This window comes from Embiotoca jacksoni, unplaced genomic scaffold (genome assembly GCF_022577435.1).
Source record: "Embiotoca jacksoni isolate LCO1_2020_lvr unplaced genomic scaffold, fEmbJac1.0.p SCAF_5, whole genome shotgun sequence".
NCBI classification, from domain to species: domain Eukaryota; kingdom Metazoa; phylum Chordata; class Actinopteri; family Embiotocidae; genus Embiotoca; species Embiotoca jacksoni.
Genome location: NW_027185403.1, coordinates 17355495 through 17371762, shown reverse-complemented (window position 1 = coordinate 17371762; position 16268 = coordinate 17355495). Strand labels below are relative to the sequence as shown.

The window sequence follows — 16268 nt, the reverse complement described above, 5'->3', positions numbered from 1 at the left end:
ATTAAACCTATTAAATAATACATATATAATAAACATATTAGGGTTCCTCATAGACTGTGTTTAAGCAAAGAGCAATACCCCCATTGATTCCCAAGTCCTGTTTACTTATTGACAGAATTTCTGTAAATAAAGACTATTTGCTGTGAAAAGCAAAATCACTGATGTCACTGAAAACACCCGAGCATAAGTGGTATAAACATTTTATTGTGGACAAGTACAATAAAGGATTTCAGCAGAAGTAAAAACAAACAAACAAACAAACAAACAAAAAGTTTATTTTTAACGATGTGAATTATCAATTTTATTCCCACCGGAATCTGCTGGTCCTGGGCCGCGAAACTTAAAGTGTTGGCTTAATGTGTCACACAGAAACAAACAAAAACAAAAATTAAAAAAACAAACAAAAATAAATAAAACAACATATAATTTCGAATTTAAAAAAAAAAAAAAATGTCACCAATTAACTGGACATGCCGATTCTGAAAAACACAATCAAGCAGTCAGAATATGTTAGCAGAAACTAGCCTTCATGCTAACGCTCCTCGGGTTTAAAGCACGTGCTCGGTAAAGACTGTCCATAAAGCAGCGCTCGTGCTGTCTGATAAAGGTGACTCCTCACTCAGGGACGGCAGAGTCCACTCCACCTCTTCTGAGAGGCCTCCGTTGCATCTGGCACGCAGCCAGATCCCTCGTGCGTGTGTGCGTGTGTGTGTGTGTGCGTGCGCGTGTCACTATGGGAGCAGGGGCCCACCGTACTCGCGTACACGGTCTGGCCTGGACGATCCGTGTAAACACAGCGTCTTCTAGTGGTCACCGCAAATACTGCTCCGTCTTAAAATGGCCACTGGTGCTGGTGGACACTGCAGCACAGCGGCCCCCCTCAGCCGAGGCCTCACACACACACACACACACACACACACACACACACACACACAGAGAGAGAGAGAGAGATCAGCCCTGGTCACTGCAGTCAACACACACACAGGCCTGTTTACTTATGATCTGTTAATACATAACGATGCTGCTGACAGGTGAAGGAGTGACGTGCATCTGATCCTGTGGATAAAAACAGAAACAAACCAAGCAGAGTTTGGCCCTTCGGCCCTCCGGCCGGATGACAACTCCCAAAATTAATGAGCGAGGCCATAAAATCAGCGCAATCGACACATTTTATTCACAATATATAGAACAATGAATCATCAAACCAGACACACACACACACACACACAGCAGCCAGTAGAAGATAAATCTGATGAAAAAGCTAAATATATCCTCTGTGAACAGAGTTTTCACCTTCGACACTTTACGGATTAAAATACAACAGCTTCCTCAGACGGGTTACAAACGTGGAGATTATTTCAATCAAGACAAACGTAACCTCCATTTCCTCTGACGAAGCAGCAGAATCAAACCACGCCGTGTAACATTCATATGTTGTTCGTGCTTGTTCTGATTTGAATACGAATGAATATCAACATTAAGGCCTACATAGAAGTTTACATTAAATACTGGAGCGTACGGAAGCAAAGAGACGGCGGGTTCACGCTTCGACCACCCGCTCCCCGGCCGGAGGAGCCGACATGAAGGCACGATGCCCGCGTGGCCGACTACTTCACCGACGTCGGGTCGAGTGACAAATCTAAACAAGCTTCACGCTAACTGGGTCAAAATGCGTCTGCAGCCACGATGCCTTCATGTCCGACTGTTGTTTTGTCCAAGTCTCCTCCTCGTCTGTCCCCGGATGACCTTTACTTCCAGCGCTCTTTGTTCTGGGCTGTGAAGGATATCCGGTGGGTTTTGACTGCGGTGATGTCGACCATCGGTGCGATGATTATGGTAATTGATCGGGCAGACGCGGGCCGGGGTGCACGACGGGCCGGACTTCTCCGATCGGTTGGATTAAGCGTCCTTCTTTTTGATGATGAGCGGTCCGACGTTGTCCCCGGTCTCCTCGTTGTGTTTGGCGTGGGCGCCGTCGCAATACGGGAACTGAGAGGAGGACACACAACGTTAGAGGAAAACAAAACTCCCTCTTATCGAGCTTCAGGACTTCGTGATGCGCGTCAGCAAATCGCGACCTAATACAAACAGAAGCACGCGAGATGCTTGTCAGCGGACGGGTTCGCTACGTGACCCTCGCTACAAGCAGGAGGTCAATGAAGAACCGTTTTATGTTCGAGGTCACGATCAAATGAAACGAGGAAATAGTTCCACTAATCTGCAGAAATCATAAATGATCAAACGTTTTTCCTTTTCTTTTTTTCTCCCTCCGAGTTCTGTCCATCTTGTGGGATTTGAAATCGCACTCGGGTTCATTTCGGTACGAGACCCGTCTTCTTAAAACGTAACCCGTCAACCGGATGCTTGCCGCCGACTCGGATTCTCACTGAACTCGGTCAGCGTTTCCTCCGACACGCTGCGTGTGGAGCTCCGTGGACGGGGAACCTTCTTCGCATGTCAATCGGGGACGTCAAAGCTACAGACGTCCGCGTAGAGTCGAAGGACAAACGCGCGCCACGACGTTACCGACGAGTACAGTCAAACTAACGGTTACTCTGAGCGACAGGACGCGTGGACGTCCCGCCTGCTGAGGCCTGACCTTCTTTGACTTCCAGCAGCGGCAGTAGACGGCCTTGGTGCCGATGTCCTCCATGTCGAAGCTGTGGACCACTTTGGGACTGTCTTTGCTGATGGACGTGTTCACCTGGCCCTTTTTACAGCTGCGCCCGCTCAGGTAGTGCCGGACGAGGAAACCTCCGGCGGCCGCAACAACCGCCACCGGCAGGGCGACCACGAAGTGCTCTGCAGGGAGAAGCAGGTTTTATTAAAGAACAGCTGATGGTCAAATTCAGAGACAAAATTGACATCCCGGACCAAAGTAAGGCGGGTCGAGGGGGGAGAGGGAGGGGGGGGGGGGGGGGGGGGTTTCAAATGAATAAGGCCGGTCTATTATGTCCTGAGAAAGCGGACCAAGTGAGAGTTATGTGCAGTGGACTTTCATCCAGGATAATCTCCTGCGTCCACCGAGTCACATGATGTGAGTCGTAAGACCGGAGGAACAGAGGCCCTGCTGTCAGTCTGGATCAGCGCGGAGATCCTCCTCCTGTAGATGCCGGGATCCCCTCCAAGTACGGCCTCGGTAGGTGGGTCCGGTGGGTCCGGTGGGTCGGGACCGTCCCGAGTTGGAAACACAACCCGTTTCCAACTCGGCTCCCTGGCCAGTTGGCCAGCGAAATGGCGATTAGCCAGCTGAAACAGCGGCTGTTCTGGAAATGAGTCCCACTGTGTAGTTTCACTGTCTGTGTCTGTCAGGTGTAAACATTCACACGAAGTCGTCTCCACGCAACCAAAGTGGAGCCACCATTTTTATTTTTTTTTTATCATGAAACGTTGAGTCGATGACATGATAAAAGTTTACACTCGTTTACTGCTGGCGTGCTACTAGCTAGCTTTAATAGTTTACCTTTGGTTAACCTGAACCCCGAGCTGGGTAATGTGGGCATCGGCAGCGTCGGCAGAGCGGGTAAACTCGGGGTTGTCATGTTTTCCCTGGAAGGTGTGCTGTTTGTGGTCAACAACGCTCCGCAGCAAGGTCAACCGGGGAGATTATCTGAACTCTGTCCGCTCCGGCAGCGCCGTCCTCAGCCTGCTACGTCACCGCGCAGCAACCAATCAGCACCGAGGTCGGAGACAAACAGACGTTCTGCCAGAGCAAGAGGGTGAACCCCCAACGATCTTCCGGGTTTGTTTTGGTGCCGTTTCAAGATTTTACATTTTAAGCAATTATCTCTGGTTTTATTCACAAGTTTTCGTTTCCGAAACGATTCATCGCCTATATACGTGTCAATCATTGTGCTTATTTTCTATTCTTAAACGTGAAAACCGGAAGGGAATCTTACATCAGCGTTTGTCACTGCCAAATGTTCCCACCTGGAGAGAATCATCTTGAATCGCAGCGAGTTTCGGTGAGTCCCATTTCCTTTTCACGTAACTATGTCTCTTTGATGAGTCAAAACAGACCTTTCTGGATTATATTCAATGAACTAATCGAATAAAGTTTTGGTTAAAAAAACCCCCTCCGTGTTCTTCTGTTGACCTTAATATGTGAATAAAGAACCAGACATTTAATCTATTCAAAATATTTTACATACGGGCACCGCCAGAGGGCGACAAAACGGACTCGTATTATGAAGTCTTTACATGAATTTTAAGTGTGGTATCTAAAAGGTAAGGATTGTAGGTATACTATGGTAATGCATCGTATGTAATTATTCTGTGAAGGCAGTCGTATCAAAGCCAGATAATCTCAGCTCAGTTTTCCACTCACATTGTACAGCAGGCAGTGAAGATGTGGATCTACTGTGCTGCTCTCTTGCGTCCATAAATTCTGTGCAATTTCAAAACCTTTCAAGTTTAATTCCAGTTTTATTTATTAATCAGATGTTACCCAATATTCATAAAGAATTTATTGGCAGCAATGTAACTATCCAACAACTGTGATAGCATGTGGTTATGGTTGGTATTATTCATATTGTGAATTTTTTGTAGAACTGGGTCATGAATGTGACCTGCCCCTGGCTGTCTTTGAAAAGGGCCTGAGGATGAGTCAACACAGGAGTCCAAGGGTTTTTATTACACAGTTTAATCAACACACAAAGCTCAACGAGCCTCTCAGGTAATTCAATATACAGAGGTTTTGTGCAAGAAGAGTGGGTTCTCCTCGCACCCAGAGCCCAAGCCAGTCCCATAGCCATTTAAGATGTTAGCCTCTAATTTAACAATCGCAAAAAGAAAAAAAGAAAAAAAGAAGAAAAGAATAAAGAAAAAGCAACCTAAAGATTTATGGGGGTGGGAAATAAAAACACAGGTTAAACTAAGAAAAATAAATTGCTTAAATACCTGGTCCAGAACCTCCACTTTGTGAATAAAGAAAAGGTGGTGGTGGGGTGGGGGTGGTGCGGCGGGTATAGGGGGGGGGGGGTGTGACATGGGGTTACAGTTGTGCGTGCATGTGTGTCAATGTGTGTGTACAAAGGGGTCAACTTGGGTGAGGGGGGTGGGAGGAGGAGGAATGAGGAGCAGGAGGTGTGGGGATGAATTCAAGTCATTTCATGAAATCCAACAGATGACCAAAATGGGCCATGTGCATTTATTTTTTTCTGTTTTACATAGCCGGCGATTATTTCTTGCAAGTACTTCATGTATAAAATACAGAGTGCTCTTTGACTCGCGTGCGAAAACTGCTTTCGTGAGTTGTCACCTCTACAGATGGAAATCATTAGGACAACAAAACAAGAACGGTAGCAGAGTGTAAAAATCCCTCAATCGTATTGTCCCCCTCCCCCCGAAATAAAAAAAAAAGGGAAATAAAGAAAAAAGGTCCCCTCGAAGCTTTACAGATGCTCAAAGGAATGGTTTTAGTGATGGTGGGTGAGGATGCAGGCGGTGTGAGGGAAACGGGGGGAGTCGGAGGATCGGCGACGGCCCTACCTGCTTGGTGACAAAATGTAACGAAAGACAGAAGTCAGGAGATGATGGGGTCAGAGGTTACCAGAGGGGCGTGGCGGAGGGAGTGGGAGGGGCAGGGAGAGACGGTTTTACCATTGCAAGTTGACAATATGTACACTGGAGGATGGTGGGCAGGTGAGCTGAGAGGAGGGAGGGGAGGGGAGGGGAAAGACGGAGTCAAACAGAGAGGGAGGGGGGAGGGGGGGGCAGAGGGAGTTTTACAGGTACTCTGGTGAAGGGGAGGCGTGGCTCAAAGAAAGCACTCCAATGGAAACCAACAAGATCTTGTTTTAAACTTTTCATTTGTTTGTATGGTTTTTTGTTTGTTTTCTCTTTACGTCTGAAGCTCCCCTAACCTTACGTCGTAGAGGTGGTTGGCCATGTTTCTACCCCAACACTACATTGCATACTTTTGTGTCCATTCCCGAGCTATTTTGTTGTACCTGTAAACAAACAGACAAAGAGAGGAAGAGGTTAGTTTTAGCTCCGCAGGTGGCAGGATTTTGTGACATTTTCTGTCTCTGGTCACAGATTAAGACTCGTACGTAGTTTAACACGTTACGTGACCATGTTTTTGAAATTTTTCTTAAATTGAGGAAAAACATTGTGGTGTGACTCTTGTACAAAAAAAAACTAAAACAAAAAACAGGTGCATTGCAATACTACATGCTCCATAATCTATTGGTTCTCTTTGTCCTCAATTCGTTTGTAATATTGTTTGATCTCTCGAGCTGCTCTGTGTTCAGTCAGAGCTGCGAGGGAAAGCAGAATAATGAAGGTGAGATCCACACAGCACAAGATGACCCTGACAAAATGTTACTGAACTGGAAGTTTATCACTTTTGACAGTAAGGCAGTCCATCCAGGATTTCACTGAGGTTGTTTTGGGGGGATTGTGATTTAAAAATGTTTCATTTTGCAGCTTTACTCAAAAATGATGATGCAGTTTGTGATTTTTATTTTGCGGTACATTCTGTTGAGGAGAGTCATTAAAAAAAAACAACCAAAAAAACCACCAAATAAAGACTCATGTAGTCACTTCCTATGACAACAAGCTGACTGCATATCACAGATATAGTTGTTCTTTAATTTTCTGGAGTTGCACAAAACTGGAAAACTAAATCATAAAAGTAACAGTTTTACAAAACAGTTCTTGACTGCAACATGAAACACGAAAGCTACATTTTCGGCTAAAATACAGGCTTTAAATGCTTTTTAAATAATATTAATTCAACATGTAATGTATAGACAAAAAGTTCAAATCTCTTGCAACTGGAAGGATGTATAAAACTTTAAACAATACTAAATATCTAAAAGTGTCACTTTCTGTTTTGCAGTTTCCTTCCAGTCAACCGGCATGTGTTTGTTTTGATGATGAGAGGTTGAAGAGCTTTGCTGACTGTAAACAAGGAATTACTTTTGTTGATGAAGCAAGTCTTGTTTGGAAAGTTTTAGTTTGTGCTGCAGGTCCTTCAGCAGAGCTTCTCTGAGTAACTTTAATAAAAGCTGTGGGAATTCAGAAAAATTGGAAGCTTCTAGAAATACTGTTGGAGTTTGATCCTGGAGGGTCGAGGAGCGTCAGTGGCTGGTAAATATTTATTCTAAAGACATCTTGTGCATTTTCACCTTCTTCGGACTATTTATAGTGAAGCTGAGACAAGGAGGTGTATGACATGCACCCGGTGTGCCCAGCCAGAATCAGACGGTGGACCAATGGTGGCCTTGATCAGAACAGGCCTCGGCTCAGCTCCGTCCAGACCGGTGGAGACTCGACGCGTTGTAGTTTTGTTTCCGTCTCAAGCACGTACCGCTGATAACCCATTAAACTTAATGCTGTCAAGAGACATGAGAAGAAATCATGAAGCGAACATCTTACTTTTCCCTGTCCGTCTTGTAGATGCGGGCGATCTCGGGTACTAAGGGGTCGTCCGGGTTTGGGTCGCACAGCAGAGAGCAGATGGACAGGAGAACTGGAACGGACCAGACGCAGGTTAAAGAGGCTTCACAAATAAAAGCATTTTCATTCCTTGTATCATTTTCTATTGGATGACCCTCAGCAGCTGGTTTGGTTGCGTCCTTGTCACAACGATAGAACTGCTGATTACACATGTAACTGGGGCTTAAAAACACTCACGTATGAGGGACACTGGTTGTGTGTCCAGTAGGAATCCCATCACGGTATTTAAAGAGCTACAGATTAAATTTACAGAGATCGTATACCAGATTGAAAGACAAAAAAGCAAGCACGTTTCTGCTTTTCTGTCATTCTTAAAACAGTGTTTATAAAAGGAGTAGCATCTGCCCTTTATCGGTAACCGTATGTGCACTTTAAAAAGTCTGAAGGCCAGCAAGAAACACGCCCACCTTTGGAGATGGTGAGAGCCGGAGACCACTGTGATCGCAGGATGTCAAGACAAATGCTGCCGTTGCTGTTGATATTTGGGTGGTAGATTCTTGTAGTAAACGCAACCTGAAAAAAAGAAGAAGGAAGAAGGAAGAAGAAAGAAGGAAGAAGAAGAAGAAGAAGAAGAAGGTGGAGGAGGGTGATAAAGGGGCAGATGACGGGATCAACAGGAAACGGAAAGATGTAAAAGCTGTGAAATGCTTCAGCAGGCAAGAGGCCCTCTGTGTGACTCACTGCTGCTTTGTGTATGTGCCCATCGGGGGTGTCCTGCTTACCTTTGGCGGTTTGAAGGGGTAGTCTGTGGGGAAGTGTATGGTCAAGAAGAAAACCCCGCTCTGGTAAGGACTGTCATTCTAATGCAGAGAGAAACACACGTGGTCAGTTCAGGTCGTAAGAGTGGAAACTACTGACTGAATGTTCTGCCATCGTTAACACATGTGAATTTCCAGCAAAAAGTAGAGCAGTGCAGTGAATACTTACAGGTCCCATTATTGTGGCTTGCCAGTGGAACACTGAAACGAAAACCAGAAAAATGTGTTATGAAACACTATGAACACGATGCGTGTGCCTGACAAGTGTTAGAAGAAGTAATGCCACATGAAATGTGCGTGTTTATTTGTACAGTTGAGTAACAGCCCCTTACATAAAGAGAAAATCAGGACACGTACTCCTGGAAATAGGTTTCTTACATTGTAAGTGACATCTAATGGCAGCAAACTCGCATTTCTGTTTTGCGTATGAATACAACCAAAACTGCTACTTTCGAGGATGATGTTACATGAAGTGTAATAAAAAAATAAAAATTTTTTTTTTTGAAATAAAATAAAAAAAAACCTTAGACAGCAAAAGCAAACCATCATAAATAGATTGAGAGCTTTTAAACCTGTCTGATTCAAATGTCATTGAGGTTAGGAGAAGAAATGTTACATTGAAAACAGAAAGTGATTATGTGTCAGAAGACACACACACACACTCGTAGTTCATAGTGGAGCGGTTTATTTGATGTTGGATGTCAGGAAGCCACGTGCACACAGACATGCAGCTGCTACGGATTTTTTTCCATGATAGCGTTTTAGTCTCAAAAGGTGCTGCACACCTGCTGAAGTTGCACAAATACGGAGTGCAACACGAATAAAAAAAACAAAACACGTATCAAAGTAAAGATGGACATTAAGAAGTGCTTCCTGTTTTGTTTGTTGAGAATTTCTTGAGCTCTGACACGACTTCCTCTTATCGAAACATGCATATCGGTGTGACGTGATCCCGGAGCACAGCCTCTACGGTCTGTACGCTTTGATCGTATTCCTCACGGGACATTCTGGCGGCGTGAAGAAACACTCAGATAAGCGTGCACATTTTACCAAACGGGATTTTAAGCAACATTCATACAGTAAAACATGTATTGGTGATGATGAAGAAATACAGTAAAGCTGTGTTTGTGACAGCACGCGGACAACTTCATCCTAAAACATCCTCAAATAAAGTCCAACGTGATCCAACATGAATTCTTCTGTTTTTCCTGGACGTTAAAAGCTCGAATTAAACATATAAACTATTCTATATATTCTGTTTTCAACAGCTGCACAGTGCCGCTGTTGAATGATGAACGCCACTGCTATAATGAAAAATTATACATAATAATCACGGCAAATGCAAAACGCACATCTGTTTGACCGCAGACAGGAAACAGTGGTGACGGTGAGACGGGTGGAGTGGAAGATAACGTTTTACTCGAGTGCAAGTACAGTAAAAAGCCTTTAAGTACTTTATCAATCCACCTGTTCAAAAAGCAGAAATATGCTGAAAAGTGATATTTTAAACCAGCGTCGTCCACACCGGTATGTTTTTAACAACCACAGCGCTGGTTAGGATGATAACAAACGGTTGTTAACAAGCTATATATGGCATATCCTCAAAATTCTTGTAAACTTAGCTGCCATCTGATTTCTGTGTTCTTCATTCTTTCTAAACATCACTCAATTTTTTTAATTGAATAGTGAATATGCGGTTGTCAACATTACTGCTGTTGCTCTACAAACAATATTAACTTATATTTAAAACATAAATCCCTTCTAATCTGGTTTTGAATCAGGATTACTCCCGAGCAGTGTTCACTTCATCAATCAGCACATTTCTTTCACTTCTGTACTCACTAATATCCGCATGTGTTGTGAAAAACTACAATCTGAGATTTGTTTTATAATTATGTCATGATAATGATTATCAACCGTGTTGAGGATCTTCTGGTGTCAAAAGCTAGTTGCCAAGTAGTTTGTTCACCGTCATTGTGCGCAAGTCTGCAAGTCTTTGAGAAAACACAGCAAACAGATATTCATCGAATAACTCAGGTTACAATAACACAATTCAGTTGCTGTCAAAGGTGGAAAACGTTACTCAAGTGTGTTTGAAAGTTGTGATTTCTTGTACATGATGAAAGTTCCTGGTTTTTTTTAGAAAACAGTTTACGTTCATAAATTTTTCAAAAGCATAGATTACATAAACACACATTTAGATTTGTGAAATGTTTCCTAAACGCCTCTGAGATTTTTGTAAAATAAAACTGTGTTAAATTCAACATGAGCTGCTGTGATGACTCCAGTTGGTATCCACACATTACTTGTAGTTTGTTGATGTCCCTGGAACAAGGTACCTCAAACCAAATGTGCCGACACGTTACAACACTAATAATTGCGATTAAACAATAAATACAGAATGCGTAAACATATCACTTTTACTAGTCAATACGGCACTAACAGATACAAATACATTTTCTATTACTGAGGTGAGATATGTCTTCTAATGTATGTGTGAAAATGTTGACATAATCACACAATAATCAATGATCAATAATTGCCTTTATGTGGAAATCCTGCTGCGGTATAAGATCAACCTGTAAACGGGTTCAAATGGGAATAAATACATAAAATATGGCAGTGTGGCCGCAAAACATGTACGTCTACAGCTCTCACTTCACCTGTTTTATTGTTTTAAAATCTCCAAAATGCTTCCATTTCAGCCGTGTCACCAGACAAGGACGTGATCAGAACATATTTAACCCAATACAAGACCTCAATGTCTTCAAAACACCCTCAAATATTAGAGGAGAAAGTGACTGAGCCAATGTTAAACAGAACTAGACTACAGATGAGGGGCATTGTTTAGTCTGCCAACATGTGATTATTGTACCACCACTATTAATTAGAGTTAACACATCTTTATAGTGAATAACAACAGCAAGCAGTCTTTAGCTGACAAAACGTTCGCCTTTCTGAATGTACAGAATATCCTTCAGGAGTAAATGCACAAACCTTGCAGCATGTTTACGCACATTTTTAAGTCCCGTTACAGATAATTATGCCGGCAGATGGCAGGACAGGGAAAGTTAGCAATATTAAAACACAGGTTCACCTTTTGATGTCATGCAGTTAATCATGACGTCATAACATGGGACCGAGATCTCTCTGAGAAAGTGCCAACAAAAATGTGGCTTTGAATGTCTGGATTTAGCGCCAGACACATTTAAAACTGAAGTCACAGCATTGTGGACATTGACCTTTAAAAGCTGGTTAGAAATGAGCGAACAACTAGAATAATCAAAGCAGAAAGAAAGGTGAGTGGGATGTTAAAGAGCGTTTAACTGCTGGCAGCAGGAAACATTCTCAAAGACTGACTATAGTATAAAATGTGCTTTTTCCCCTAAATGTTTAAACTGTATAGTGTAACAACAGCTGAGCTGATTTATCACTAATAACATTTTTTTCTTTTGCACCCCTTGTTGGATGCCCGTCATTATCTAAAAGACATGTAGTTGTTCTAAAGGTCATTTTTGTCCATTTATTTCTGTATTATAACAAAGTAAAGTCACTTTCCATCACTGCCTTATTTTTACAGCATGTCTAACCATCATTTAATCCAGTGTACATTAATTAATAGAAAGCTGAGTTCATTTACACCTTCTGGGGTTTTATTTCTGGTTCAATCTTTATGGGATGAAAAAATATCTGAAGTTGGAGATGAATAAAAATGAATAAAAACTCCAACATCACAAAATAAGTAAATACTAGTCAGAGGAGAATTTCTTGAGCCTCAAAGTACAAGTGAAACTGGCATGCAGTAATATAGTAAGGAATATTATGCTTTTATAATTGTCCAGTAACAAGTAGTCCAGGTACTTCCTTAATTTAGCTCAGTGCAGTGGCCTTATTTACTGATGTGTGTATTTTCCTTTCTGAGCAACAAGAAATGTTTTGTGTAACTGACTCACAGCCTGTGTTAAACAAAATCTTGTGGATGAATTGATAAATAAATACAAGTCATAATGATCATAAACTCCAACCTGAGAGAAAATAGGGAGACTATTGAACTCACAGCTGAAGCTTTGATTTTTGTGTCATTTGAAAATATTTTTCCCAATAAAAAAAACTTCATCCATGTGGGATACGATTATGAAATGATTTGGCCAAAATAAAGGGCGAGTAAATCGGGGATGAGCTCTGAGAAGTGTTGAATTTTGACCCTGGATTCACGCAGCTCACGTCACAGAGTGGGTTTTGATGTGAACTTACTGTCATCTCCTACCGGTCCTGCAGAACACTGGGCTGGTGGGTCCCGTGCCAAGTCATTTAACTCCTGAGACAAGACAAAAAAAAAGGACAAGTCAGTCGACCAGGTCCTGCAGTATGGTGCAGTATTACATGAACATTTATCAAATAATTGTGTGCACATAAACAAAAATAAATCGTGTCTTAATTTGGCATGGCAGCACAGAAATCACTCCATAATTGGAATTCCTGGGGGGAAGCCCTTAAAATGTGATGATAATAACAGAGTCTCATCCTAAACATGATGACATAATGATAGTGATGAGCTGATTTATCACTTCACGTGCTGCTCGTCTGGAGTGAGTCAGTCTGTGGACATCTCTGAAGACAGGTGCCACTGCAATTTCCACAAAATCTCACTGCAACAGCGCTGCTGAAGCGTTTCCCCTCCGACACAACAACAAACTACAGCACCGTGAGCTTTGATTGTTGCAGCGATTGCTGTTACGTAATGGCGCTTCTCCAGGTGCAGCGGACGGTCCGCGCAGCAGCCCGACGGCGGTCAGAAGTCACCCGGCTGCGGGGTCGTCTGTTTCCGGCCGGACGGTCCGACGAACTCGGTGCAACGTTACGGTGGCGGCGTTAGCTTAGCGTAAATGCTAGCTGGTCGGGTTGGGGGAAAACGGCGCAGGACGTCGTTTCAGACAAACGCGGTTCCCGGGTGTTCGTCGGTGTTATAACCGGGGCTGACGTCACGGAGAGAAACGACAACAACGGGACGAAACCCGACGTTCAGCTAATTCAATCAGACGGACGGTTTCACGGCGACGTGCCATCAAAGGAGGACGACGCGTGGGGCCTGCTGGTCCCACACACCGCGAACACCGTCCTGACGAACAGGTCCGTCCGACCGGGCTGGACACAAGTATTCAGACACAAGTATTCAGACACAAGTATTCAGACACAAGTATTCATACGACCACTTTAAATACCGACAGCGCTGCTTCGCGAAGACTATTTACTGTTATTGAATAAAACCAACGTGGAGCAGAGACCCGCCAGCTGCGGCTCCATCGTCCTCATCCATCCGAGCGGTCACACCAACATCTGTAAGTCATCCGAAGTGTAAATAAATAACAAATAAACAACAAAGACACGAGCCGTCGTTTCACGAAACCAGCGCGAGGGTCCTCTGACATGAAGCTAGCGTTAGCGCCGCAGCTAGCTGCGTAACTTGATGGTTGTCTGTCACATCAAACCGAGTTCAGTGAGCGGAGGACGCGGGGGTAAGTACCGCCGGCTCCTTCGGCCGCCCCGCGGGGGTGGGGGGGGGGGGGACCACGAAGGCCACGTCCGATAACACGTCGCGGAAAGCGTCGGTGCCGACTTTCGCTCGGCGGATATAAATACAGTCGGCTAGCTTGACAGAAGCATGTAGCTCGCGGAGCTAGCCGCCGACCGGGACGTGTCGGCCGGTGACAGCGAGCACCGACATCACCCGGCGAGGGGCGAGGCACCGTCCGCGTCCCGCCGCGAGGCATCCAGCACGCAGGGAGCAAAGCTCAACACACCGGGAGCCTCTGCGGCACAGATCGGACCAGCTGGCCCGGAGAGCGGCGGACCGGGCCGGTGCGGAGCCGAGAGGCGCGTCGCTGCTCCGCCTGTCGTCTCTCCACCGTCACGTCAAACCGGACTTCTTCGGTCGATGTGGGTTTTTTTAGATGATCGCCGGTACAACAACACACCCGCCGTACGAGCATCCGACGGGCAGCCTCGGTATTCACCCCCCCGGCCACAGCGCGACCTCCCGGGCCTCGTCGCTCACTTCCTTACCTTGTGAATTCTTTTCAGAGCCATTGTTGTGCTAGCGCTTCTGTCAGGGGAAACGTGCGATTAAAATGGCGATTGATATCACTGTCCGTTGATAATACTACGACGTAGTTATCGTACAACACCGTCACTGTGCACACAATTTACTGATCGCTACCAGAAGGAACCACCAAGAGAAATTTGAGGCGAAACTGAAAGATAGAAGAGGCAGAACCGCGGTCCTTCCTCCTACTGCAGCGGCTACCAAATCACTGCGGCCTGTTGTCTGCCAGCAGAAACAACGACAACACTTCCGGGCCCGCCCCTTCACAATAAAAGCACGAGCGCAGTTCATTCAAACTGACATTTATTTTACAACCGCACAAATGATTGTTAAACGTAATTCTGCTTCCCTGTACTGTGTGCTCAAACTGTACAATTTTGTAGCACAATGCCTCTTTTACTATTCACAACAGAGGACCATAATTCAAATCAGTACTTCGACAAGCTCTTACATGCAATGCCCTCAAACAAGGGGGACTGCACATAATAATGTTTATTATTGTGCTACAAAGAGATCATTCCCTTAATATGATTTGATTTGTTTTTTTTTATTACTATCCCAATTGTTTGGGTTTAAATGTCTAAATGAAAAATGGAATTAAAAAGGAGAAAAAGGGTTTTTCTCCTTTCTCTTTATAGAATACTGTGCACAGTTTTCTATAAAGCTATGGTCTCATAGTCTTGCCTGTCTAAAACCAAACACATTTCATTTTAAATGAAACAGAGGAAGGCAGCTAATCCCAGCTAATTTGAAAAGTTGGACCAAAGAACATATGCCACAGCCTTAAAAAATTACATAAATGATAAATTATTTAACTTGATATCTGCATATTGATCTTCGTTGATAAGCTAATTTCCCTCACATCTACATATTATGTCTCTTTACATTAGCCTTAACCAGTTACTCTTGAAGCTCTCGCACTTGCCTGCACTTGAACTACCGCGCCCTTAAAATGCATATTGCTTATTTTATATTTTAACTCTATTTGTGTTTAATTTTATGCATTTTATCTGTTCTTAGGCATCTCATTTCTTTTCTATATTTTAAATGTTCCTTTATATGTTTTGATGTGAAGCACTGCATGTATTATATTGCTGTGAAGCACTTTGAGCTGCATTTCTTGTATGAAAGGTGCTATCAAATAAAATGTATTATTATATTATGTCATTTTTTTTTTTTTACAAAAGAATCCAATTCGGGACATAATGAATATCTATCTGTTTTATTTATTTTTCTGAGATCAATAGATTATACAATTACCTTACAATGTACTACGAAAAGAGATATGATTCCCTGCGTATTAAAACCTTTTAAATTCTTTTATTCTGGAGACCCGCCGACAAAACCGGAAATCGTCTTGTTGGAAGGCAGCTGTCACTGCGCTACCGCTAGAAAGCCCTCCGCCGACATGGGCACGTAAAGGACTCAGTGCACGCTGGAAACGTAGTACTGCAACTGGCATCATTGTGGCTCTGGGCACACTACGGCAAAGCAGCATCCGCACCGTATGGACAGCGCCAAAATGTCTACCCAGCACGTATTTTGCATGAGGTAAACTCCCGGAAAGCTGTGCTGAAATGGATTATTACAAGAATTACAATGCTGCTTGTATCTTTGCAGACAGTAGAGTGGTTAGGATTACAAGATGACCCGATTCCTTCACTACAGCCATCAATGCAACCACATTTTCAGGTGGTGGTATCGTCATACAGATGAACTGCACTCGGGTTTGATCAGCGCGGAGTGATATGTGATCGCGATACAAGGCTGTTTTGAGGAAGTGTAAATTATTATGATATTCAGACCTACAAATTATATGTATTCCTCTCCACATGAATGCAGATCACTGGGTGTTATGTTCGCGTGGCATACAATGCTCGGTTTATTTTAGTATAGGCGTTAAGTCGAGCCAAAGAATGGCCAGCAGACTATCTCAGGTAAAG

General features: G+C 43.7%; 2 protein-coding genes across 3 annotated transcripts; both read right to left on the bottom strand.

Annotated features, from left to right (window-relative positions):
• Positions 1-1151: 1151 nt before the first annotated feature.
• Positions 1152-3655, bottom strand: LOC138211451 (CDGSH iron-sulfur domain-containing protein 1). Its single transcript, XM_069171360.1, has 3 exons — positions 3464-3655; positions 2600-2802; positions 1152-1989 (listed from the first exon to the last, which is right to left on the bottom strand). Exons 1-3 carry the CDS (start codon positions 3540-3542, stop codon positions 1900-1902), a joined length of 372 nt encoding a protein of 123 aa, XP_069027461.1. The 5' UTR covers positions 3543-3655; the 3' UTR covers positions 1152-1899.
• A 971-nt stretch (positions 3656-4626) lies between these two features.
• On the bottom strand, positions 4627-14548 carry ube2d2 (ubiquitin-conjugating enzyme E2D 2 (UBC4/5 homolog, yeast)). Of its 2 annotated transcripts, none has more exons than XM_069170966.1 (7): positions 14286-14548; positions 12477-12540; positions 8392-8423; positions 8187-8264; positions 7872-7977; positions 7384-7477; positions 4627-5951 (listed from the first exon to the last, which is right to left on the bottom strand). In XM_069170966.1, the coding sequence occupies exons 1-7, from the start codon at positions 14307-14309 to the stop codon at positions 5906-5908; spliced, it is 444 nt and encodes a 147-aa protein (XP_069027067.1). In that variant the 5' UTR covers positions 14310-14548; the 3' UTR covers positions 4627-5905. The 2 variants fall into 2 exon arrangements, with proteins under 2 accessions (XP_069027067.1, XP_069027066.1); XM_069170965.1 differs by lacking the exon at positions 14286-14548 and adding an exon at positions 13495-13554.
• Between the last annotated feature and the right edge of the window lie 1720 nt (positions 14549-16268).